This window comes from Rhincodon typus, chromosome 42, assembly GCF_021869965.1.
Source record: "Rhincodon typus isolate 14 chromosome 42, sRhiTyp1.1, whole genome shotgun sequence".
Classification (NCBI taxonomy): Eukaryota; Metazoa; Chordata; class Chondrichthyes; order Orectolobiformes; family Rhincodontidae; genus Rhincodon; species Rhincodon typus.
The window spans coordinates 4,845,598-4,869,845 of NC_063373.1; the positions used below are offsets into that span (position 1 = coordinate 4,845,598).

General features: G+C 41.6%; 1 protein-coding gene across 1 annotated transcript; it reads left to right on the forward strand.

Annotated features, from left to right (window-relative positions):
• The first annotated feature begins 5,960 nt into the window (after positions 1-5,960).
• Positions 5,961-23,621, forward strand: LOC109920193. The gene is made up of 5 exons (XM_048619084.1): positions 5,961-6,044; positions 7,800-7,935; positions 19,395-19,680; positions 20,445-20,515; positions 23,182-23,621. The coding sequence occupies exons 1-5, from the start codon at positions 5,961-5,963 to the stop codon at positions 23,619-23,621; spliced, it is 1,017 nt and encodes a 338-aa protein (XP_048475041.1).
• The last annotated feature ends 627 nt before the right edge of the window (positions 23,622-24,248 follow it).

Here is a 24,248-nt window from a genome sequence, read left to right on the forward strand (position 1 = left end):
AGTGACTGACAGCGGTGCAATTTTGTCACAAATATGACATTGTGGACAGACCTGGGACCGTGGTGTCTGTCATAGCATGTACGTGACTGCAAACACCCCGTGTTGCAGACTGCTTCAGTTGATGTTCACCGTCAGTTTATTTTTGAGACCTATGACAGTTCAATACTAATGTCGGATGTCAGGGGGGAAATCCGAGGTGCGGATGAGTTGTATCACAGTCTGCGATGGGAAACGAGGGAGTAAATTATAGGGGCCATGACCCAAAATTTTACTTTCTCTCTGGCCACAGAATAGGTGTTAGAAGACAGGAGAACAGCTATTGTGGTTGCATTTCTCAAGAAAGGTCATGGGATAAACCAGGAAGTTGCAGACCAGTGTATCTCACCTCAGTGGCAGGGAAACGACTGGAGAATATTCTGAGGGAGTGAATTACTCTCCACGTACACAGGCAAGAATTCATCAGGGATCATCAGCATGGTTTTCTCTTAAGCAGGTCATTTCAAACCGAATTTTTTGAGGAAGTGATCAGGTGCGTAGATTCCAATAATGCAGTTAATGTAGTTTATATGGCTTTCAGCAAAGCTTTTGATAAACTCCCACACGGGACACTGATAAAGACGGGAAAAGTATATGACATCTAGGATAAGGAGACAGTAAGGTCTGCAGATGTTGAAAGCCAGAGTGAATAAATGTGGATAGAGACCAAAAAAAACCCGCAGATGCTGGTATCCAAGGTAGACAAACAGGAGGCTGGAAAAACACAGAAATCCACGCAGCATCTGGACGAAAGGAAAGGTCAACGGTTTGGGTATTACACTTCTTCAGGACTGGATTTGGGGGTAGAGGGAGATGCAGATAAAGATAGACGAGGTGGGAGTAGAAGAATGCTGGTGATAGGGAGACAATGGTAGCAGGCGTGACCTGATTGGTCGATGGGAGAGATGAATCTGGAATCAATAAATGTGGAGCTGAAAAATCACAGCAGGTCAGACAGCATCCGAGGAGCAGGAAAGTCAACTTTTTGGGCCGAAACCGTTCGTCATAACTGGGGAGGGGGAGCGGAGCCCAGAAATAAATAGACGGGGGGTGTGGGGTTGGGGCTAGGGTAGGTATGGGGTAGACAGGTGGATGCAGGCAGGGGGTTATTGTGTTTTCTCAGTGGGAAGGGTAGAACTGATAGGTGAGTCGGAAGATGGACAGGCTGGCGGTGGATAGATTTTGAAGCTGGTGAAGTCAATATTCAGGAGATTGGGCTGTAAGCCCCCAAGGTGAAATGTCAGGTGTTACTCCTCCAGTTTACGATTGGTCTCACTGTGATAGTGGAGGAACCCAAGGATGGACAAGTCACCAAGGGAGTGGGACGGGGAGTTAAAGTGGATGGCAACCATAAGTAGGGATTAGTTGGCGCACGCAGAGCTACTCGAGCAGGCCAGAGGTTTGGAATTATGGAGCGATTAGTTCATTCATTTTCCTCCCACTGCCTGTCCACCACCCATCATCTGCAAGGCAGAAGTCAATAAGGTGATGGAACATACTTCACTTTGCTGATGAGTCTAGCTCCAGCAGGACTCAAGAAGATTGGCACTGTTCAAAATGAGGAATCCTAGTGAGTGGTTCCCATCTACTATCTTCAATATTCACTAAAAAAACCACTGATACACATTAGGAGCAGTGTGTTCCAACTACAAAATGCATTCCAATAACTCAGGAGGCCCCTTGAACAGTATCTTCCCCTCCGGCGAACTCCATTGATCAGAAGGGCTCAGGCAGCCATACATATGAAGACAAACATATCCAATCTCTCCTCCAAGTCACAGATCATCCTGGCTTAAAATGGTTTTGTGGTTTCTTCACTGTCCCTAGGTCAGAAATTCTGAAACTCTGCTCCTAACAGCTCTTTGGATATCCTATGGGCATCGTCAGTTCAAGAAGGCAGCTCAAGCAACCGCCTTCTTCATGGAAGCAATTGCTAGCCTAACCAGTAGTAGCCACGTTCCATGTTGTTCAGTTAATAAATTGGGAAAACTGCAGGTTTTTATTTCAAATATGCACGGAATTGTACTTTGTTGCCTCTGTATCTTTAACTCTGGTGATGCAGGATGAATGATCCTTGGAAGTCGACATAAACCAGTGGTGCCAGTTTTTTTTTCACTCCATTTCACTGATTTAGCGAGAATAAATTGGTGATCGATGCAAAACGGCAGGCAGTTTGTTATTGGAGTTTTGTGCAATAATCCCTTCAATTCTGAATCCATGCCCCTTTGAGGTACCCTCTTAATAGCGTAATAAAAACAGAGCAGGAGCACATGTTTCGGTTCATCCAGTCTACACTGTTTTTTGATATGAAATGTTCTTCACAGTCTATGAATTTCTATCTTGGACTTTCTTAATGATTGAGTTATCACAGTTTACTGACAGAGAGGTTTCTAGATTCAAAATTTTAACTAAAGACATTTTATCTTATCACATTACAAATAACCTTTGCCTGAAATTATAATATTTACTTGCACAGTTTGCAGGCAGTATGATAGTTTTACGGTATCTATGTTGCAAAGCCCGACAGAATTGTTGCATATGTTATTGAGAAAACTGCCAACTGCTGGAAACTTCAGAAACTGCAGACCCGTTCTACGTCATCTACGTTTTCTCTGTGGGAACTGCTTCACTTATACAATGCTTTTGCATATATCAGAAACCAGATTCCAAAACAAAATGTAAAGTGATCTTTTATAATCCACTTCAGTGGTCATTGTTCAGTTACTTGGATTCAGTCAATCTAATACTTACAAAAATGCAGTGTGCATAGAATGGAATGAATTCTAGCCCATGACTGAGGTGCTACAGACCGGTTCTACAGAACTGAACACTCCTCAAGCGAATGTAATACTGCAAAACTAACACTGGCACTATCACATAAAAAAGAGATCCTTCACAGGTATCTCCTGTCCACAGAGAGAAATATGAAGCTAAAAGTACAGAAACATGGAAGATAGCTTCAGGATGAGGCCATTCGGCCCTGATAACCTGCTATACGAGTCATCAAGATCATGCCTGATCGTCCAACTCATGAGCCTAATCCTGCTTTCTCCCTATAACCTTTGATCCCGTTCGCCCCAAGTGCTATATCTAGCCTCCTCTGGAATGCATTCATATTTTAGTATCAACTACTTCCTGTGGTAATGAATTCCACAGGCTGACCACTCTTTGAGTGAAGAAATATCTGCTCATCTCCATCGTAGATGGTCTACGCCAAATCCTCAGATTGTGACCCTTAGTTCTTGATACATCCACAATCAGAAACATCCTCCCTGCATCTATCCTGTCTAGGCCTGTAGAATTTTATATGTCTCTATGAGATTCCTCCACCCCACCCCCTGGTCCATTCGGCTGAATTCCAGAGAAGCAATCTTTACCCAGTCAATCCTTCCTCATATGTCAGTCTCGCCATCATCGGAATCAGCCTGGTAAACATTCGCTGCATTCCCTCGAGTGCAAGAGCATCCTTCCTCAGAAAAGGAGACCACAAATGCGCACAATATTCTACGTGTAGCCTCATCAATGCCCTGTATAACTACAACAACACATCCCTGCTCCAGCTCTCGAATCCTCTGGCAATGAAGACCAACATATCATTTATCTTCTTTACAGCCTGCTGCACCTGCATGTTTACCTTCAACGACTGCTGCACGAGGACACCCAAGTCCCCCTGTACACTCTCCTCCCATTTTTCAGCCTTTCAGGTAGCACTCTGCCTTCTTCTTTTTGCTTCGAAAGTGAATAACCTCACATTTAAACAAATTATACCGCATCTTCCATTGATTTGTCCACTCACCCAGCCTGTCCACAAAGTGCTGAAGGATCTCTGTATCCTCGTCACAGTTCACCCTCCCACCCAACTTTGCATCATCTGCAAAATTTGGAACGTTTCACTTTGTTCCCTCATCTAAATCAGCGTTGTGAATACCTGGGGTCCCAGCACCGATCCATGGGGCACTCCACGAGTTACTGCCTGCCAATTTGAACAATGACTCATTAATTCCAACTCTCTGTTTTCTCTCTGTCATCCAGATTTCTATCGACCTCAGTACCTTTCCCCCATACCCCTGCGGTTTAGTTTTGCACAATAATCTATTATGCGCGATTTTGTCGAAGCTTTCTGAAAGACAAATATACCACATCGACTGGCTCCCCATTGTCAACATCTGTTACATCTTCATAGAATTGTAAGAGTTTTGTCAAGCATGATTAGCCTTCATAAATCCATGCTGACTCTTTCTGATCCTGCTACTGATCCCTAAATGCTGCCCTATAAAGTCCTGAACAATGGATTCCCGATGGTAGGCTTACTGATCTATAATTCCCCGTTTTCTCTCTACATCCCTTTTTGCATATTGGAGTGGTATTAGATATCCTCCAATCTGAAGCTACTGTTCCAGAGTCTATAGAGTCCTAGAAGATGACCACCAATGCATCCACTATTTTTACAGCCACTTCCTTAAGTCCTCTACGATGTAGATGATCAGGCCCTGGTGATTTATCCGACTTCAATCCCATCAATTCTCCTCACATCATTTCCCTTCGAATATTGCTCTCCCTCAATTCTTCCTTTCAACTAAATCTTGCATGCTCCAACATTCGTGCTATCTGGTATGTGTTCTCTTTTGTGAGGCTGCCCTAAATACTATTCATTCGTTGCATAATCTTTGAATAGAACAATGCAGAATGAGTTGTAGTTTGATCCAAGAAGTGATACTTACTGTTTTCTAACCTGCTTATCGATTCTCCGCTAAGGTCTTGCCAGAATCAGCCAGTTCTAAACTATATTGAAGTTTTTTTTTTAAGAGAAGTGTTAAAAAGAAATAATTTTCAGAGATGAAGTGAAAGGAACTGCCCACAGTTGAGGTGATTGCTCTTAAGTCAAAGCAATCTTTGCTCCCGTGTGTCAGAAAAATTCAGTGGATACAAAGAGGCAAGTAATCTACTGGCTAGAATCATACTAGCCACAAATTAAGATTGTTCTTATTGTTTTGGCCAATCACCTAAGAGCCCAAAAAGTCGCTTCAGGTTTGTGTGCTAGTACCAACAGCCTTCATCAGGTTGACAGATGGACTTCGCTATAGTTTAAGTGGGAATGTTAAAGTCTTGGGGTCATAAATGAGAAATTTCACTTGTATCATGTAAGCGCGAGACTGTTATTACTTCACACTGAACCATTTTCCTGTTGGCATCCACGGGCAATTTTATCATCCGCATCCCACAAGCCGTATGCTGGAGGTTACATTTGACAAAAGATTAATCCGAGTTGTGCAAATGAATGCAAGATCATCTCTGCCAAAGCGGAAGATGCACAATCTCTTGTGTTTATCTGAGGTACGGATACCTCAAATCTTTTCAACCCACAAATAAAAATATGGTGGAAACAGAATCAAAGGTGCCTAACATAAAACTATTGAATTAGAAACTGAATGAAAAAAAATACATTGCTGTGCTTCAGGGTAAGTCAGAACAGTGAACCAATTGCTTGGGTGTTTCACGGACTTCTTAGATAACATCGAAGTTTCTTTGTTTGCATAAATGTATGATTCAGATGACAGGAACTACATTCTGTGCTTAAACCTTAATCTAACATAATAAAACTCAGCCTCTGTCAAAACAGACCAGAGCCAACTTTTGTATGAGAGCAGCACCATGTTTTTATTTGCAGAGTTTTCACACCATATCAAAGCATTTGTTAATAAAATATATCCCTTCTTCCCTCTCAGTTTCTTCCTTATTGTGTTCCATCAGTGACTTTGCATTGAAGAATTATTTTATATCACTGGTTCGAGGAGATTGGGAGAATTCACAAATGTACAACGCCATATCACTCAGTGAAGAACATTGATAATTAAAGCGGACAGACTTGTTGATATGCTTATTTCAGAAGAGAAGCGATTCCCAATATTTTTTGCTTTTCCTCCATGGCCACTGCCTATTCTCCAGGCGATCAGCTGCGGGAGAACGTCAAGAAACTTTCGGTGGCAGTCACGAGAGTTTCCGTATCAGTACAGATGATACCAGGCTACTGTTGTCAAATAGCTACATTGCGTTTTGAAAGTTTGCCATGTTTTCAAGACTATTTCATACGAAGCCTGAGACACGGTATCTTTTTGAGACAAATCTACTTGAAAGATTGAGAATATAATTTTGACCATAATTGTGAAATGATTAGAAATGTTTGGTTTACACAAAGTTTCCTTTATTCATTCGCAGAATGAGGGTGTCGCTGGCTAGGTCAGCATTTATTGCCCATCCCTAATTGCCCACAGGGCAGTTAAGAAACAACCACATTGCCGTGGGTCTCGAGTCACATGTATGCCAGATCAGGTTAGGATGGCAGTTTCCTTCCCTAAGGGACGTTAATGAACCAGATGGGTTTTCCCCAACAATTGGGAATGGATTCACGGTCATCATTAGATTCTTAATTACAGCTATTTATTGAATTCAAATTCCAATACCTGCCATGGCGGCATTCAATCTTGGGTCCCACAACGTTATCTGGGTCTCTGGATTAACAGCCCAGCAATAATACTTTTTGGTTGTCACCTCGCCATGTTCTCAAATGAAATCCTGTACAGACTTACTGAAGGCAACTAAGAGGTTGAATTTGATACTCGTTATCCCTGTCAGTCTCAGACCCAGGGTCCTTCTCCAGAATGATCAAAGACCAAGACACTCTTTCAACGACAAATTTATCATGTCACTGCAATGAGTAGTTCACTGCAATACTGGATAATTTAAAATGACGAGTCCAATTAAACCAAACAGGGAATTCCAGTAACCAACTCGAAGATGTATTAGCATATGAAGCAAAGTTCCATTAGGATTTGTACAGAAAGGATTAACTGAAATTGACATCTCGTTTTTAGGTTTTGCTTATTTCTAAATCTGGAATAAATTGAGAAAAGGAAAGATTTAAAAGCAATGATAATGAACTGTTTGTTCCATTTTATAAAAGCGGATTACCATCACTTATTGTAAGTGACTTTTACACTTTTGTTTTGTTCAAACAGTAGGGGAAGCTAATTGTATTTGGGCTGCAGCAGGGAATGTGTACCAATTGAGATTCAACTGACGGCATGTTGTTGAACGGATTGTAAAACGGTGACGAGTTTTCAGTGACAAAAGCCAATGGCAAGTGAACAATCACGAGACTGGTTCTTGGACAGCTGATCATCTTATTATTGCGATGACACTACAAGCAAGTATGTGACTTTGCTCCATCTCGTTCTTTCTATCGTAAGTATAAATCAAAAGACTGAAAAAAAGACAGTTTATTTTCTCTTACCAGTAAATGTGAGTTGCCGTTTTAACCAGTAATGAGGAGATTTTGCATATTGTGAGCAAAATGCTTCATGCATCCTCCAGGGTCAAGTAAAGTACCCAGAGAATCGAAATCGAAGTACAGCAAGTCCTGACACGCAAAAGGATCATCTTAGTGAATGCTATCGACAGGGGCACTGAACGGAATTCCTTTTTCTCCTCCACACATACTGTCATTTTTGTTTTATATATGCTTGCCTTCTTGTGTGTGTGTGTGTAGGAAGTTTTACAAGAGCTTTAGCGTTCTAAGTAGTAGAGTTATAAGTCGGCAGTCTATTGTTGTTCACCTGCATCTAGAATTACTTTATTTGCTAGCAATCATTATTCACACTAAATGCAGACATCTGGTTATGGTTTCGGTTAGCCTGGTCTAAACTACAGGTAAATCGGAAATATTACATGCTTTGATAATGATTTGAACGTTTTTATGACTCTAGGAAGAACGAAGTTTGATTTCCAGTGTTTTACCTCTTGAAGCATCTCACATGAAAATTCAAGTTCAGAATTCTGGAGTCGCTGGTGGATTCGAATGTATTGCCTTCGCACTGTTGCTTAGAAAAGAGGGAGTCAATGGTAAACAAATGTGTTCTTTAAATTACCTATCAGGCGTGTTGGCCGAGATTAGATAATCAGTTATATGAGGGAAAGTAAAGCGAGGCAATGAATTAAATGTTGCCACAGACATATCGAGGAAGTAGACAGAAATAATTCCAACGGTTTGAATTGGACAGTTAGAAGAGAATAATTGCGTGGTACAGTATCAGCATGGATTCCTGAAAGAAAAATCACTCTTGACAAACGAACTGGAGCTTTCTGAGAATGTAAGTTTCAAAATAGTTAATGGTAAACGAGTGAATGCCAGAAAAATAGATCACATGAGATTGACATAAATACTGGAGGATATTCAAAATTAACTGGACGAAAAGAAATAGACTGAGAATAGATGGCTTTTACTCAGCTTGCCGGTATGACTGCAGAGTACCTCAAGATACAGTATTTGACCCTCAGCTAATCGCATTCTGTCCAAAATACTGGTATGTGGAGTCCAAATTCATTATTAACAAGTTTACTGATGGCGGAAATGTGAGTTAATACCTAGATTCAAAGATATATCACGAGGATTTAAATATGTTGCATGAGTGAGGAAGAACAAACAGGAAGAATAAAGTATGGAAAGGCAAAGTTATCCATTTTGTGGGAAAACAAAAATGCTAAGTGTTTCTCAAACGCATGCAATGGGGAAATGCTTCTGTGTAAAGAGGCCGAAGTGTTTTTCTCAACAAGAAACTGAACGCTAACGTGCGGAAGCAAAAATGAATTAAAGGAAATGGTACCTCAGCATTTATTGTGAAACGACTCCAATGCAGTAGTCCTCACGTGCCAAAACTGTGCAGAGCCGTGTTGAAACCATATATACATGGGGCATCCAGTACAGTTCCAATACACTTTCCTTGAGGCTGCAATGAAGATAGGCTGACTTCTTCATGAGATAAGACCAGCATACTCTAGAATTTAGATGAATACGAGGTGTCATCTTTGAGATACTTGAAATCGCACAGAGATCGACAGGGCGGGTGTAGGAAAGATTATTGCTTTGCTGCGAATAGCGAAGCAGGAAATCAGTTACAAAATGAGGGTGAGGTGATATTAAGTGAGAAAGTGGGGAAATTTGTTCAGTCAGGGAGTGGCACATCTTTGAAATTCTCTATTACAGATGGTTATAGAGACTGAATCATAAAGTACATGCAAGACATAACTCGACAAATAAAAACAGAAAACTTTGGAGAAGCTCAGCAGTTCTGACAGCCTTTGTGAAGATGAGAACCGAGTTAACATTTCGTCTCTGATACGACCCAATATATTCATGTCGGACTCTTACCGTTAATCCAATTTCTCTCACAATAAATGTGCGACATTCTAAGTTTCTCTCGATTCTGTGCTTTAATTTCACATTTTCAGCACCCGCAGGATTTTACTTTAATTTGTGAAATCGATAGATGTCTATTTACAGAAGGCATTCAGCGATTTGGGAATAGCACAGCAAAATGTCATTGTGGTCGGTGAAGAGACATGATGTAGCAGAACGGTAAAGAAATTTGATAGGTGGAATAGGCCACTTATTATGTTATTTCCAGTTTTGCTCTGAACTTCTGTTCCAACAACTGGACACGCCTCTGACGCCATTTCAGCAAAATTATTGTCTTGAATGTCGCCCTTCAAGTATAGCGGTCTAACGTTAAAGAGATACAACATTACTTCTGTAGTCATCTTTGCATTTCAAGGGGAAAAATGTGAAAACTCAGTGAGTTGACTCTGCTTTGTCCAAGGCCAGAAATAACAAAGCTGACAAATTCAACACAGAAAATTGTTGAAAATCAAACATTTGATACAATAAATCAAACCGGTACCATACTGAATGGGGATGATGGCAAGGAGGAAAATGGTCGAGTCAGCATCCCTTGATTTGTGTTCCAGATATTGCGTGTGGTGAACTGTGACAGGTTCTTCTGGAGAAAAGGGCACAGAGATAGGAAAGACGAATGTCTAAGGCATCACCTGCAAAGACAGACATCTGCTAACTCAGAGTTCTCGAGGCACATTAGGTGCACCCACGATGATTGGACCCACTGTCGATATTTTGCCATGGTGTGGTCGGTGTCAAATACAACCACAGATCAGGAGTAACTGTGGACAACTGAGCACCGTTCTGGAACGGCAAAAGACCGACCAACCACTCTGAGAACCGTCAAGTTCCTCTTTATGCAGTTACTACCCTATCCAGATGAACTCATAAACCTGCCTATTTTGTATTGATGACAGCACAATTTCAACCTGTTTGGGCAGGAATTTTGAAATTGATATAAAATTTCGAAATCATAAGACTATTAGCTATAGAAGAAGAACTTAAGTCTTTTGGCCCTTCAAGTCTGCTCCACCATTGTATGAATGCCGAAAAGTTCATCAGCTCATTCTCCTTCCTCTTCCCGTAACCTTTGATCCTCTTCTTAAACAAGAACCTATCTATCTCTGTTTTAAACTTATTGAATGACTTGGCCTCAACAGCGTTCTCCAACAATGCGTTCCACATATTCACCACCCACTCTGGATGAATACATTCCTCATGATCTCAGTTCTGAAAAGTCGGGCCTTCACTCTGAGTCTATGCTGTAGGGTCCGAGGAACTCCAAATATTGGAAGATCCTCTCCACATTCACACTATCTAGGTCTCTCAGTAGTCTGTAAATTTAAGGTAGATCTCACTTCATTCTTTTCAACTCTATTGATTACAGAATAAAAACCGAAAGAACTGTGGATACTGTAAATCAGGAACAAAACCAAAGTTGCTGGTAAAACCCAGCAGGGCTGGCAGCATCTGTGAAGAAGAAAGTAGAGTTCATGTTTCGGGTCTGGGGACCCTTCTATGGAAATTTTAACGTTCTGAGGAGCCGAAACGTGAACTCTGTTTTCTCCTTCACAGATGCTGCCAGACCTGCTGAGCTTTTTCAGCAACTTTGTTTTTGTTCTTTTGTCTATTGACTACAGACCCACTATCCTCAACATGAAAAGCACTTCAACCCCATGATCATTCTTGTAAACTTCCTCTGCAACGTTCCAAGACTAACACACACTTCTTTACTTATGGGGCCCAAAACTGCTCACAATATTCTAAATGCAGTCTGAGCAGAGCCTTATAAAAGATTCTTGTATTCCAGTTCTTGAAATGAATGCTAACATTGAAGTTACCTTCCTAACTGACAAGCGAATGTGCATCTCAGCCTAAGGAGAATCCTGAGCTAGAACGCATTAGACCCTTGTGATTAAATTTCAAAAGCAATTTCCTTTTTATAAAGTAGTGTACACCTCTATTCTTTGTACCAAGGTGCATAACATCATATTATCACATATTATATCCCATTTGGCACTGCTTTTCCCATTTCCTAGCCTATTGAAATCTTTCTGCAGCCTCCCAACAAAAACACTTAACAACACTCCCTATCCTACAACTTATCTTTGCATCTCCTGTAAACTTCGCAATCATGCAATCAATTCCTTCGTCCAGATTATTAAAACTTAACGTGAGTATATCGCGGGCCCAGCACTGACCCCTGTAGAATTCACTATTCATTGGCTTCCATCCGGAAAACACCCCTTTTATTCTCACTTTCTGCCTTTTACCAGTTGGCCAGTTCTGTATATATGCCTGTACGTTGCCCCGAGCCCCCATAGGTTTTGAATTTATTTAGCAGCTCCTGTTCAGCAGCTTGTCAAAAGTTTCCTGGACATCCAAATTGATCATATCATTCCTTTGTCTAAATTTCTCATTGCCTTCTCAATGAATTCTGACAGATTTTTCAGGCATCGCCTCCACGCGAGGAAATCAAGCTGATCCAGCTCTATTTTACCATGCACTTCCAAGTACTCCCCAATTCATAATAATGGACTGTTAAATCTTTCCATGACTGAGGTCAAGTTAACCAGCCCATAATTTTCTGTCTTTTTGCTCCCACTCTTCTTAAATAGGGTGTTACATTAGCCTTTTTCCAGTCCTCTGGGACTCTCCATGACTCCGGCAAGTCCTGAAAGATCACCAAAAATGCTGACACCTTCAGGCCCCCGGGATGTAGTCTACCCATTCTGGGTGATGTATCCATCTTGAGAAATCTGAGCATCTCCAGCACGTTCATTTTGGTGATGGCCACTGTAATCATTTCAGCCCTTACTATCTTGAAGTTCTGTGATGCCAATGGTGTCTTTCACCATTAAGACCGATGCAAAGTACCTATTCAATTCTTCCGTCATTTCTTTGTTCCCCGTTTTGAACTGTCCATCTCATTTTCTAGTAGTCCAATGTCCACTGTTGATCTCTCTTATTTGTTTAATATATCTAAACAAAAAAAAAACTCTTGCAATATTGTTTTTACTTCATCTTTTCCCCTTATTGATTTTTTTTAGTTGTCCTCAGCTCGTTTTTAAAGGCATCACAATCTTGTGCTTTCCACTGATCTTCATCACACTGTTCACATTCAGCACTTTCTGATTTGTTTTTGTGCTGTCCCTGATTTTTCTTGTCAGCCATAGCTGTCTCGTCTTCCCCTCAACGTGATTTCTCTTCCTATAAATAAATTTCTGTTTTGCCTCCCGAATTACCCCAACGAAACTCATGCCTCTGTTGCTCTATCGTGTTCTCTGCTAGACTCCACCTAAGATAATCTCTGGCCAACTCCTCCTTCATGTCTTTGTTGTTACACCTTCTTAATCATAAAATAGTTACATCAAATTTAAGCTTTTCCATCTTAAACTGTAAAGTGTTTTTTTTTCATATTATGGTTCCTGTTCCCCAGGCGTTCCTTCATTTTAAGCTCCCTTTCAAGTCTGCCTCATTACACATCGCCAATTGCAGAAATTCCTGTTCCCTACCACAAGCAGCTCTAAAAAGCCATTTTGTAGATATTCCACATATTCCATTCCGTGGGAACCACTACCAAACTAATTTCACCAGGCAATTTGCATATTGAAGTTCCCCGTGGTTGCTGAAAAACTGTCTATCTTACATGCACTTTCCATCTCTTGATTAATTTTCTACTCCCTGGAGAGGTCTGTCCATAAATCACGACATGGCCTTTTTATTTCCTTTGCTGTTTCTCAACTCTATCACGCACATTCTCCGCCTTCTAACCCGATATCACTATTTTTTTCTCTTGACTTAAGTTAATTTCTTACGAACAGGCAAACTCCCGACTCTGCCCATCTGCCTGTCCTTTCAAAAGGCCGCGTATTACTGGATATTTTGATCACAGCCCTGATCCCCTTGCAGCCAAGTGTCTGTGATATCCACAAAATCGTACCTTCAATCTGTGCTACAAACTCATGTACGTTATTTTGTATTCTGCTCGCATTTAAATACAACACACTCAGCTCTGCATTGACAGCATCCTGCTCATAATTGTACCGTTGTCTGCTGAACCTGAAGTTATATTTCAGGCACTTTCAAAAATTTATTTCCCATTACATGTTTTGGAAACTTGATTAATCTCGTCTGAGTCTTTTCCCCCTTTTTAACTTTTTCCATAACTTTCCACACAATTGAATCTACCCACCCCTTATCAATATGTTCAGGCTGCATTCAAGCCAAAAGTAGAGGAAACATTATCCACTACTGAATCTACAGCATGATATGTTTTGTCAGTGTATTTTATGATGTGATATGATATGATATGATATGATATGATGGAACGTGTCTGTGCTAAGTATACGTGTGAAGAAAGCTGTGGTTTTAGGACAGGCAATGGCATCCACACTGTTTACCACACGAAAGGACAACCTCCTGGAAGCGAATCACAAACTGTCATTCGAAACCCACAGACAATCTGGGTATGGGTGCAAACTGGCAAGCACCATAGAAAAAGCAGCTGTCATATTTTGAGTGCCAGAATGCTCATGGAAATCTGAAAACTAACACTTAGGGTCGACATGCTGGTTTATGAGGCCTCTATTCTTATCTTCTACTTGTACAGTTTTAAAACCTAGACAACTACAAATTATCAACATATGACATAAAACTGTTTTTATCTTTGGTGTTTGTAAATTATTCCAGGCATCTCATTAGAACAGAAATTCACGAATGAGGAAGTGGCCTCAAAGGCAAATTATAAGATGATAAGAACTCATGAAGTACGAATAGAAGTAGACTACATGAGATACGCCCATCGAGTCTACTCCAACCCTTAGTCAAATCATATCTGCATTCATAATCCTCAACTTCACTTTCACAAACTTGAATGTACCCAACAACCCAGCCTCTGCAATCCGATGCAGTAAAGAATTCCACAGACTCACTACCGTTCAAGAAAGGAAATTCCTTCTCATCTCTATCTTAAATGTGTGATCCTTTAATTTTGAGTATGATCTCTGGCCTTTGGCTCCCGCATGTATCCTGTCGAGTCTCCTAAGAATCTTTTATGTTTCAATAAAGTCGCCTGTCATCTTCTAAATGCTAATAGGTAAAATCCCCAAACCTATAAACCGCTCCTTATAAGAAAGCACTTCCATTCAGCTGTGTTCTGATTAGTGCCTTACGTAATTTTAACAAAACTTTACTTCGTTTGTGCTCTAATTCCTATGAAATAAAGATCCACATTTCGCCTGTCTTCCCTAATACCCACTGAAATTGGATACCAGCTTTTTTTTTGTGATGAAGAATCCCAATCCTTCTGTTCCATAGATTTCTGCAGTCTGTCTCAACTTAAATGATGCTCAGGCAATCAAGGTTCTGTCTTTATGTATATTCAAGGCTGGCATAGAAAGTTTTATAATCATTAAGGGAATCAGTAGTTGTACTGATATGCAGGAAAGTGGGATTGAATATTACCAGACCGGCCAGGCTCTCATTGAGTGGTGGAGTGGACTCGATGGATCAAATTGTCTGCCCCAACATCTCATTGTCTTCTGATCTTATGGTGGATGAGCACCAACGTGTACATGTTTTACCTTTTGCCTTCTGTGTACTTGCGTTTTTGTATTTCCTTTTTTTAACTGCTTGTGTCTGCAGAGTTATAACCGACAGTGTGTCTGCCTCTACGTTCTTGGAGGTGCGTGAGTCCATGTATTTATTTATCGATATTTGTCAATGTTAATTCATGCGCCTTGCAATCTCTCTCTGTATGTCTTTGTGAGTCTGTGTGGTTAATTTTTTTTTAATCTTTATTGGTGTGTATGTTCATCCTTGCGTGTGATATATGTGCCTATACTCTTCTGCTTGTGTCTCAGTGTGAATTTTATGCTTGCGTTTGTTTATGTGACGTATTTACGATGCAAATTTGAATGTTTGTTTATACTTGTTTCTGCGTAGTAATGCGCGTGTCTCTGATGAATAACCGACTTTATGTGAACTTGGGTATATGTTGCTGTGTTTTTACGTGTGGGTTTATTTGCCTCTATGTCGTTCTATCGTTAGATGCCTTATTTTCTGCTTGTGTTTTAACATTTTTATGCAGGGTGCGAACTGAACACAAACGGTGCTCTCTTAAAATTTCTACATGATTATTCTTCTGAAACAATGCAGTAGCACTTTTTTATTCATTCACGGGATGAGGATGCTGATGGCTCAGCCAACATTTATTAGCTATCCTTAATTGTTTTTTTTTATCAATGTCCGTAATGCATAATAAAGCTTTGTGCATCTGAATTTAAGCTATGTTTGCATATGTTGTTTTTTCTGTGTCCGTCCCCTTGCGTATAATTGTGCTTTCAGGGCATTATCCTGTGTCATTCTGATGCATAGGCCGTCACTGATGGCATACCTCACCTCCCAACAAGATGTTTTTGTAAAGCATATTGAGGGGAATACCAGCCCATCCAATGATACCTCTTGCGCTGTTTTACTTTCTCCCATTCCATTTAGGCAGAAATCCGAATCTTCTTTCTGGAGCTAAGCCCTGAAACATTGAAGTAAAACTCTTTTTCATTGTAGTTGTTTTCCTCAGAACAGTTTTGTGAAATAGTGACATTGCTACGAAGTTCTCCTTCCTCGATTTATTTTTACGGAATTATTGTCTATCCATCATCTTCGTGCTGCTGACTTTATTTTCCGAGATGAATGGCAGAGATTCGTTGTCAGAACTCTCCAGAGTCAGACAGTTTACATAATGGGACAAGGCCGCAGGTGACCAGGACATTATTTTAATCTCATTTCAATGTCTGGTGGCTTCATCTGAGATTACACCAGTGGAAGAGAGCCATTACACCAGGATGTGACATTGAGCCAATAGGATCTTATGAAGGAGTGTCTTCCTGTCCGTGTTTGGACTTTAAAGAAACTGACAAAATGTTCTCGGCAAGGACCATACAGTTATCCAGTGCCTGGGTTCTGTTTGAAATGTTCATTGTCGGGAAGGAGAGTCCAATTACGTCACTTTTAAAATACGAATACAGAATTGTTCCAGAGCACGGATTTTAATGCTATCTTTTCTTCTTTCTGAATATATTACAGAACTGAGAGATGGAAATTCCTTAACATAGTCTCAGTCTTCCAAGAGCACAGCAGACCGTGAAGCACTGACAATAAAATGTACCTACAGTTCAGCAAAAAAAAAAGGCTATCATTTATATTGGTATCGACAACAACCAGGCAAACAGCTCCAGTTTGTTATGTGGAGAATGTCTTGCATACAGACATTAGGAAAGCAGTCTCTTTCAAAAACCGTGTCTCTGCAGAACTTCAAACCGGACAAAACTCACCAGTTTAACCATCCCGGGGCTGCAGGTGACTTATGCTGCCATGTATTTCTGTGTTTTCAGAGTCACTGTGTTATAAAGCAATCTCAGCCCCGTACAAAATCTGTTGTACTCTTTTACATCTTCCTACTATTGGAGTATATAACGTGTGCAGAATCACACAAATAAATGCAACCACAAAGTGAAGTGCACACTGTTATATGCTCAATGACAGGGTCGCGAGGGAACCAAAGTAACTTGAAAATGAGACAACAAGGTGCAGGGCTGGATGAACACAGCAGGCCAAGCAGCATCATAGGAGCAGAGAGGCTGACGTTTCGGGCCTAGACCCTTCATCAGAAAAGGGGGAGGGGAAGGGGGTTTTGAAATAAATAGGGAGAGAGTGGGAGGCGGATAGAAGAGGGATAGAGGAGAGGATAGGTGGAGAGGAAACAAACAGGTCGAAGAGGCGGGGATGGAGCCAGTAAAGGTGAGTGTAGGTAGGGAGTTAGGAAGGGGATAGGTCAGTCCAGGGAGGACGGACAGGTCAAGGGGGCGGGATGAGGTTGGTCGGTAGGAGATGGAGGTGCGGCTTGAGGTGGGAGGAGGGGATAGGTGGGAGGAAGAACAGGTTAGGGAGGCAGGGACGAGTTGGACTGGTTTTGGGATGCGGTGGGGGGAGGGGAGATTTTGAAACTTGTGAAATCCACATTGATACCATTGGGCTGCAGGGTTCCCAAGCGGAATATGAGTTGCTGTTCCTGCAACCTTCGTGTGGCATCGTTGTGGCACTGCAGGAGGCCCAGGATGGACATGTCGTCTGAGGAATGGGAGGGGGAGTTGAAATGGTTCGCGACTGGGAGGTGCAGTTGTTTGTTGCGAACCGAGCGTAGGTGTTCTGCAAAGCGGTCCCCGAGTCTCCGCTTGGTTTCCCCGATGTAGAGGAAGCCACACCGGGTACATGTCCACCAATCAGTGTGTGTGTGGGTATTTTGTGTGTGTTATTCCTGTGTGAATCCTGATACCTAGGCAACAGCTCACTGCTTCCTTTTGAACAAAACAAAATGACACAATGTAAAGAGCAGTCACATTGGACTGGAAACATTCGATCTGTTTCTCTAATATTATTTCAGTTGAAAATTCTCAGCTTTGTCAAAAGCATGTGGATTATTTAATGCGTTTAAAAAAAAATAAACCTGCATGACTTATCATTGAAGTACTAGATTAAAAGTTTCGTGCAGCTTCATGAACCATTCTTCTAGGTCGAATTGATGTAAAGGACAGAAAGAAAGAGAGTTTGGGATAAATAATGGTCAGAGTCATGAGACCGGAAAGTAAGAGGAATGGACGGGGAAAGGAATGAATTAAAAGTACAGACATCAGCCCAGAATACCGAGGAGCTGAATTAATGACAATAAAAGCTCAGAGATAACAAGGAGTAGAGCTGGATGAACACAGCAAGCCAAGCAGCATCAGAGGAGCAGGAAGGCTGACGTTTCGGGCCTCGACCCTTCTTCAGAAATGGGGGAGGGGAAGGGGATTCTGAAGTAAATAGGGAGAGAGAGGGAGGCGGATAGAAGATGGATAAAGGAGAAGATAGGTGGAGAGGAGACAGACAGGTCAAAGAGGCGGAGTTGGAGCCAGTAAAGGTGAATGTAGGTGGGGAGTTTGGGAGGCGATAGGTCGGTCCCGGGAGGACGGACAGGTCAAGGAGGCGGGAAGAGGTTAGTGGGTAGGAGATGGGAGTGGGTCTTGAGGTGGGAGGAATGGTTAGGGAGGCGGGGACGAGCTGGGCTGGTTTTGGGTGATTCTCCAGCATCGACAACCTCAAACATAGAATATCTTTCCACAGTGGAATTAAAGCAACATGAAATGTGCAACAGTCAGAAAAGGGTGTTGCAGAAACTATTTATTTAAATGTGTGCGAAAATTTGATCTTTGTATAAATTATGTATCTTTTGCACAATATTTTCACCGGACTATATCATTTTGCAACATCGTCCGCAGTTGCGAGACTGAGTGAAGCCACCGAGTTTGAAGTTCAGTTTGACCTGATCAGATGTTTGACCGAGGTCTCTCTGACCTGCTCAGCATAAAGTAATGATCAGCACTGTTGAATTAAAAAGAGGACAGGGCGTGACAGGGAGCAAGGGAAAGTGGCAGTGATGGTGGGGTAGGAGAATGGAAGATTTTTTTTTGTTCTTCCAGGGTCAAAACTATACTTTCTTTGCTCAATTTATGTCACCCAATAGAAACACCCACTTACTGCTCAGCTCATTACTGTGGGGCCAGGGAGGGCCACAGCGATCACTGACAGAGCATGTCCCCACCTTCAGCCCCACCCCACCTCTGTGCAATGGGCGACTGTGGGAGGTGATTTCATATCCAGATCATAGGGCTGGTGAAGTTACAAAAGACTGTAGGTTCCCTCCTTAAAACTCCCGCTTATTCAGGCAATGCACGTCCACAGACCAATATCCATATGACCTGTCAATTACCTCATTGACGCTGCCGCCTGTGAATCAATTTGATTCTTCCAAAATGTTTCATCCGAGCTCACGATCCAGTCTCCTAGAGTAGTCTGTAATTAGCGGTCATCGAAACCATCATTTGTAAATATGGGAACGATGGGAAACCTCTTTATTTTGATCCTGTGTGTCTGTGAACCCAGTGAGTACCTATCGCAGAAACCAAAATTGTGTTTATTTAAAACTAAATTACTGCCCAGTTCGTTCGTATTATAGGGGTGGTCTGCGTTTTTAATCACTTTGTGTGGATCGCTTCTTAAGCCCACTCACCTCTCTCTGTTTATTTTCCAGGTTGTTTCAGTCAGTCAGTGACACAGAGCCCGACAAGGGTAACTGCGAAGGAGTGTCAGACTCTCGCCATAACTTGTGTTTTTGATGATTACCATTTTTTTCATACTTATCGTTATGTGAGTGGACAATTCTTCAGACAAACGCAAACAATGACGGAGTGGGAGCAGGTCTCCGGCAGTGGGAGATTTTCAATGCTCTCAAATGAAGCACCAAAGACATTTTCGTTGGAAATTCGGGATGTCAGAGTTCAAGACGCCGCCACCTACTACTGTAAAGCTCGGTATTCGTGGGAAAAACACAGTGATGGGCGTCGGCTTCCTACTGTTCAAAAACTCTCACTGGAGATTATTACAGAATCAGATTGAAAACCGATTTAAGCGACCTGAAAATACCCATAGTTCTGATTCACAGCTTCTGCAAGCAATCCAATTTACAATTAGAAAGGAGTATTGTCAACAAAATCTTGAGTTTCATATATGCCTATTGTGTTTGGATGGCGATGTCTTTCCCGGGAATAGTGTGGGTGAATAGACTTCAGGCATAGCAGTTCACAGTCAAAGGATGCACACACGAATCAAGATTGTGTTTGAACAACTCGAATCGTGAATCACAGTCCGGTTGTAATGTCCTGAAATCTCATCTAGTCTTGGGAAGTTTTACACAGACTTGTAACGCTGTGCAATTGGGATATACGGCACAGTGAAAGGACCTCGACCAAATACCTCTGTACAAGTAAAACATAAATTCTCCGGCACCAATACACAATTGTTATCCTGATGTTTCCATCGCTTTTTTCAGGGTTAATATCTTTTCATTGTCCAGCAACCAGTATTTCGTTTAGATTCTTCTCCGCTTTTATGAAGTGAGCATCTGCCTCCAGTGTTCTTGTGCAATGTGCCAAAAGGTCAGGAGATGAGCTGGAACCGAAAGAAACTTGGACACAGATAATATTGGTTATCTTTCCGAAATCTCCCAAAAAAAAGCTATTCAAACTGCGAGCTGATGATTTCTCATCTCTTTTCAGGTAACAATGGTTATTGGACAGGGGAGAATGAGAGGAGTAACATTGTGTAATGATTACTATGCGGATGGATCTGGAACAGTGGTGACTGCCGAAGCTGGTAAGTGACTCCACACACCACCTTATCATATGCCGTCTCGTATAACGTTCCATTGAATATTAGGATCTTTAGTTGCAAAGAAACTTCAACAAACCTCTTCTGAGTAATCCTCTCTGTCACAGTTTCCGAATTATTAGCAGAACAGGAGAGTCGAGGTCTGATTTGAGCAGAAGAAAGTATGTATCAGACCTAGCCCTGAGTCGGTGGTTTCACATTACCTGGGTCATTATTAATCTTACAGGTTAATAGTGGGGCCCCATGAATAGTGGAGAGTACAGACGCCAGGAACACTAAAGACACTTTGTGTCAGTCAGAGACTGTCTTCCTGTAGTACTGCCTCAGAAAGAGAAGGAAGGTAAGCGTCTCCACATTTTGGGAACATTGTTTGAAACGGAGAAGGCTTCTATATCAACACTCACATTCTCACTTTTTCAATCTCAGACCGAAGTATGGAATTGGCAACAATTTTTACTTCAATGTAGTCGTATTTTGGATGTCACTAAAACAGTGACTGGTGTGTGGAAATTAAGCTGCTACAGGCAACAGTTCAAACGGGGTTGGTGGGGGGTGGAGGGTGGAATGCTCATTCAGAACCTGCAAAAAACAAATGTGACAATTTCTGGGGCATTGTCGAAAGTGCATCGCCCTCACCACAAAGTTTGGTGAACTGTGTGGCGGGAAGGGCATGAATCGTTTACAGCATAGAATGGTGGGTAAAAGTTTGCTCTCTTGACTTGATAACAAATAGATTTGTTTTGGAGCAAGTGCTGTTAAGATTCATTAGGCAGTCTCCTGAAAAGTTGTTCTACTTTGTGAAGTGATTGTTAAGTCTGAGCTGCGTTGATTAGCGTTTAGAAGAAGGAAAATGATCTAATTTGAACATATGGAATTGTTAAGGGATAGATATTGAGTGGAATTTAATCTATGCTAAATAGCCTACACAGGGATCACAGTTTGAGATTAAGAGATCGGCAATAAGAGCTGCAAAGACTTGAAATAATTCAGTCAAGCCATTGTCTTGAATCTGCAACATTCTCGATCTGAAAAAATAGGGGAAGCCCATAGCCCAAGTATTTTGGCTGGGACTCTTTTCTATGGGGACGAGAGAAGCTCAATGAGATTTCATGGCAATATTATAAACAATGAGCTAGTGAATGGGGTGAATGAGACGGACGCAAAAGCAATGGAACATCAATATATCATGCTCAATATGATAACTAATCAAGTCATAAAGGTGGAGAAATTCAGAAACTGTCGTGGTGAAATGTGGAACTTGCCACCAGAGTGATTAGAGCACATTGTATTGAGTCATTCATGGAAGGTTTTGATAACACAGGGAGGAGAGCAGAATAGACATACACATTGTGCTGGATGGATAATGTAAATTAGATTTCGGTCTAGGACAGGTGTATTAGTATATGCACAGGCATATCAGTTGGGACGAATGACCTGATTCCTAACTTAATACTTAATGAAAACTTAAAAAGAAAATGTCCACTCCGAGTACACAGAAGACAATAAATCGATTCGGAAATTGAAACTTAGGGAGAGCTGAAGGAGAGTTCCCAATCAGTAACAACAATTCGACCCCCACACCCCCCCCCCCCCCCCGTCCCCAAGAAACAGTACAGGCTGAACGCAATCTACGACTGAGCTGTGCTGGCACAGATTGCCATGTTTGCAACGAAAGAAAAATGCACAAAGGAAAAGCAGAAATGAAAACGATGCTAATCGGAAATATTTCACGTTGGTGGTAATCGGAGAAGTGACCTGATTTGGAAATAAAACATAAAGTAGATCAAAAATCTGTTAGAATCTCCTTCAAAATCAAAACTGTAAAAAAGTATATAGTTAAGCTAATGGTACTGTTCAAACAAATAATTTGTTTTGGATTTTACTGAGCACATTGACGCAACACAGTTGGGTTACTTTTGGACAGTTATTTATGGAAATTGATTATAAAGTGATAGAGTCATACAGCATGGAAACATGCCGTTTCATCCAAATGGTCAAGGTTGACCAGGTTTCGTAAACTAAAGTAGTCCCATTTCCCTGAGTTTGGCCCATATCCCTCTAAATATTTCCTATTCCGGTATTTGTCGAAATGTCTTTTAAATGTTTTAACTGCACCTATATCTAATACTTCCTCCGGCAATTCATTATATATCTCTTTCCCGTTTCACCGTAAATCTATGCCCTCCAGCTTTGAAAGTTAGGATAATGTGTTCCCGAGGGTTTGTCTATCAACAGAATAAATAGAAGCAGAAATAAAGCAGACATCAAAGAACATACACTATAGCATTCAGCGCCTCGTGTGGTTACTGTTCTCTTCAGAGTTCTTTGCAACTACTCCCATGGTATGTGCCTTCTCCCCATAACCCTGTATTTTCTGTTTGATTCTGCTGCTGTTGATTAACCATTTGAAATTTCTGCTGAATCAGTTTCGACCATCAGTTTTGACAATGTATTCCACATTTTAAGAACTAAATACATAAAAGAAAATGTCACCTCATTGCCTCATTGGTTTATATTTCAATAAAAGAAAATAGATTCAAATGGACTATTAACAAATTGAATTGTCACAAAAATAGAACAGTTCTGGGGATTTACAATTTCTCCATGTAACAGAGGCTGAATAAGTAATAATGTTGAATATCATCCCACAGATTCCAATTCCCTGGTGTCCCAGATTCCGCCTCGACAAACCTCTGCTGCGGGTGACACCGTTACTTTAAGCTGCGACTATTCAGGGTTCTGTCAGTACACAATTTACTGGCACAGTCAGTCGTCAGGACAGGCTCCGAAATACCTCCTTCAAAGAAACACATCAGAAGAGCAGAGTGAAGAAACTGCTACTGGAGGACGAGCTTCTGCTTCTATTGATCATTGGACTGAAGTCAGTCAGATAATTATCTCTCGAATACAACTCAGTGATTCTGCTGTTCATTACTGTGCACGGAGTCGGCGATCAGCACACACAGTGATACAGAGCACGGAGAGAGTTACACAAAAACCTGAACATGGTGGGGATTACCAATACAGTGATACAGAGCTGGAAAACAGCAGTACAAAAACCAAAACATGGTGGGGAATACCGACACAGTGATACAGAGCTGGGGGAAAGCTGTATAAAAACCTTCAGAGATAGTAGGAACTGCAGATGCTGGTGAATCTGAGAAAACAAGGTGTAGAGCTGGATGAATACAGCAGGCCAAGCAGCATCAGAGGAGCAGGAAAGCTGACGTTTCGGGCTTAGACCCTTCTTCAGAAATGGGGGAAGGGAAGGGATTCTGAAATAAATAGGGAGAGGGGGAGGCGGATAGAAGATGGATAAAGGAGAAGATAGATGGAGAGGAGACAGACAGGTCAAAGAGGCGGGGTGGAACCACTAAAGGTGAGTGTAGGTGGGGAGTTAAGGAGGGGATAGGTCAGTCCAGGGAGGATGGACCTTGTTATCTCAGATTGTCCAGCATCTGCAGTTCCTACTATCTCTGAATCAATTTTAACCCCACTGCGAAGCATCTTCTAAGGATGTCTAACTTGCAGATGTTACCCTCCTCCCTCCGGAAAGACCTCAGTGGATCTCTCTCCCACTGCAACTCTCTCGTAATCTCTTTGGCACTGAAACTGCTTGACCACATCCTGAAGCAACCCAGGGACTACAGCCACATTAGCTTTCTTAGTACCTGCCTACGGAACCGGATCATTCCACCGGACTACAGTCGACTTTTAG

Coding starts and splice junctions, on each gene's coding strand:
- LOC109920193 (XM_048619084.1), top strand. CDS start 5,961: ATGGCCACTGCCTATTCTCCAGGCGATCAGCTGCGGGAGAACGTCAAG. Junction 6,045..7,799: donor TCACGAGAGTTTCCGTATCA/GTACAGATGATA, acceptor TTATGACTCTAG/GAAGAACGAAGTTTGATTTC. Junction 7,936..19,394: donor TAGAAAAGAGGGAGTCAATG/GTAAACAAATGT, acceptor TTTATTTTCCAG/GTTGTTTCAGTCAGTCAGTG.